Source organism: Electrona antarctica (assembly GCF_951216825.1).
Source record: "Electrona antarctica genome assembly, chromosome: 3".
Taxonomy (NCBI): Eukaryota; Metazoa; Chordata; class Actinopteri; order Myctophiformes; family Myctophidae; genus Electrona; species Electrona antarctica.
In genome coordinates, this window is record NC_136808.1 from 39,434,199 (window position 1) to 39,436,698 (window position 2,500).

The 2,500-nt window shown below is 37.7% G+C and overlaps 1 protein-coding gene across 1 annotated transcript in view; it reads left to right on the forward strand.

Annotated features, from left to right (window-relative positions):
- Positions 1 to 266: 266 nt before the first annotated feature.
- Positions 267 to 2,500, forward strand: part of neto2a (neuropilin (NRP) and tolloid (TLL)-like 2a) — a gene marked incomplete at both ends in the record, with an annotated part of 31,525 nt that continues 29,291 nt past the window's right edge. The window contains 1 exon segment of the mRNA XM_079496330.1: positions 267 to 276. Coding sequence (XP_079352456.1) covers positions 267 to 276 — 10 coding nt within the window.

Here is a 2,500-nt window from a genome sequence, read left to right on the forward strand (position 1 = left end):
AAATACATATAACGTTTGGGGTCATTGACGTGAGCACCGCTGATATAGCAACAGTCATGTTGAAAAACTGTAGAGTCGGCCTCAGGTCTATAAGCAGAAATGAAGGGGGGAAGAGAACTGCTCACACAGTGCTGTATGCAGCGCTATTCCACAGCCCTCACCTCTCCACCCCGCTGCTTATTACCTACCTGGTCTACCACACCATGTGGAGTCTGCAGCTGCACTCTGGAATGAAATGAAGTCACGTCATGTTAGACACAGTACCAATGGAGGAGAGTAAGTCACAGAGTAAGTCACAGAGTAAGTCCAAAGTGTACATGTACTGCTAGGGCTGTACATGTACACTTTGGAGGTTTCATTATTGTTATCTTTTAGTTCACTGCAATTATTTGAAAACTTAAGCTGCTATATGTTTTGGCTATTTGTAATTAGTCGATCTTTCGTGGTGAAAAATGGGACAATCTACATCATACTTTTACTTTTGGTACTTTAAGGATATTTTGGTGACAAATACCTTTGTACTTTTACTCTAGTACATTTTGAATACCGGGCTTTTACTTGTAAAGGCTAATATTTCTACATTGTGGTATTGATAGGCTGCTTTTATTTAAAAGACCACTTCACCCATTTTCATACAGTATCTTCATAATAATTGGTCCTCACTAAGGCACATTATAATAATCAGTCTGCTCACCCTGTCTCAGAGGACAGTTCAGAAACCTGTCTACCATGAAATCATCGGTAGGCAGGTTTGGCCTTTCTGGACACCATTTAAATTTAATTTAGTTCCGTTTATTAATGCGAGAACAATGGCTTCTGTTATAGCATCCTATAACTTTCCAGGAATGATTTATATTACTTAGGCACGTTTCTGAACTGTACACAGCTCTCCTCTGAGTAGACACAATTAATTTATAACAAGCATTAGTGAGGACCAATTTCCTGAAGAAAATGGCTGAAAGTAAGTTAAAACAAAAGGTGAGTCCACCACTGGACATCAGCATGCAGCAACCAGTGGTGAAAAAAAGTACTCACATGTTTTACTTAAGTAAAAGTATCAATACTGCAATGTAGAAATACTCTGTTGCATGTAAAATTTACTTGAGTAAAAGTACAAAAGTATCAATATCAAAATGTATACTTAAAGTACCAAAAGTAGAAAGTACTCATATGCCATTTCCGCTCTCCAGTCTAGGGAAAAATAATAATAATAATAATAAAAGAAAAAAGACAATAAATATAGCAGAAATGGTAGGGAACAATGTCAATAGCGTTCAATAGTGTGGCGCAACGCTGAAGTGCGTTATGGACCATGGTTCGGCTATCCAGTCTTCATCAGGCTGGATAGCCGAAACGTTTGTCCTGTGATGTAGAGAAAAAACCTGTTGAAAGTATTATTCTTGGTATGTGTGTGTGACCTCTTCACCTATTCTACAATGTTGATTTAAGCTGGTAACGCACCATAAGTCAGAGCGCGGTGGTCACAAGAAAGTTATATCTGTGGAGTAAGTATTGGAAATTGGAAATACTCAAGTAAAGTACAAATACCTCAAAATTGTACTTAAGTACAGTACGCCAGTAAATGTACTTAGTTACTTTCCAGTTTCCACCACTGGCCGCAACCACCATGACATTCTAAAATGTAACAGTCATAAATATCCACTCGAGAAAGTCTTCCAGGCCTGTAGCTTCTCATCCCACTGCTAGCAATGGGTGGCCTTAAAGCATAATTCATCACAAAAAAACCCTCCACAATGTTACTCCCCCTCCTCCCCTTCCCCTTCCTCCATTATGCATTATTCATGGAGTCAAACATGAGTGGGCTCTGATCCCTCGCTGTGCGTCGGCTATGCTCTATTATAATGTTGTCAACCGCTCTGAGCCTGTATATAATTACAATGACAACTTCTGCTACAGTATATGTCTATATACAGTACATGTAATGTTATATCACCATCAGTGCACACATTATCGTCGGGTTGAGAAGGTACTGCACAGTGTACAACAACACAGCGGTTGCTTCCTATTTGACAGTCAGTGGTGGTGAAGTAACTACAGTATACGACGTGCATTTACTTAATTACTGTACTTAGGTACAATTTAGAGGTATTCGTACTTTACTTGGGTATTTCCAATTTCATATACTTTTACTTCTACTCCACTACATCTCAGATCCAAATATTGTACTTATAGCTACTCCACTATATCTATTTGACAACTTTAGTTACTAGTTGCTTTGTAGATTTTGATTATTATTACAAACATTATACCACTTCAGCTCTATACATTATACGGCCATTTGAAAGTATCTGATCATAATGTGTCACATCGCAACACATTGTGGGCTTGTAGATCTGCAATTTTTAAAATATTTTTATACATTTGAAAACTTGAAATGGCACATTCTGCATAATAAGTGCTTTTACTTTTAGTACTTCTGTACATTTTGAATTCCGGACTTTCCATAGTATTTCTATTGCAGTTTTTATACTTTTACTCA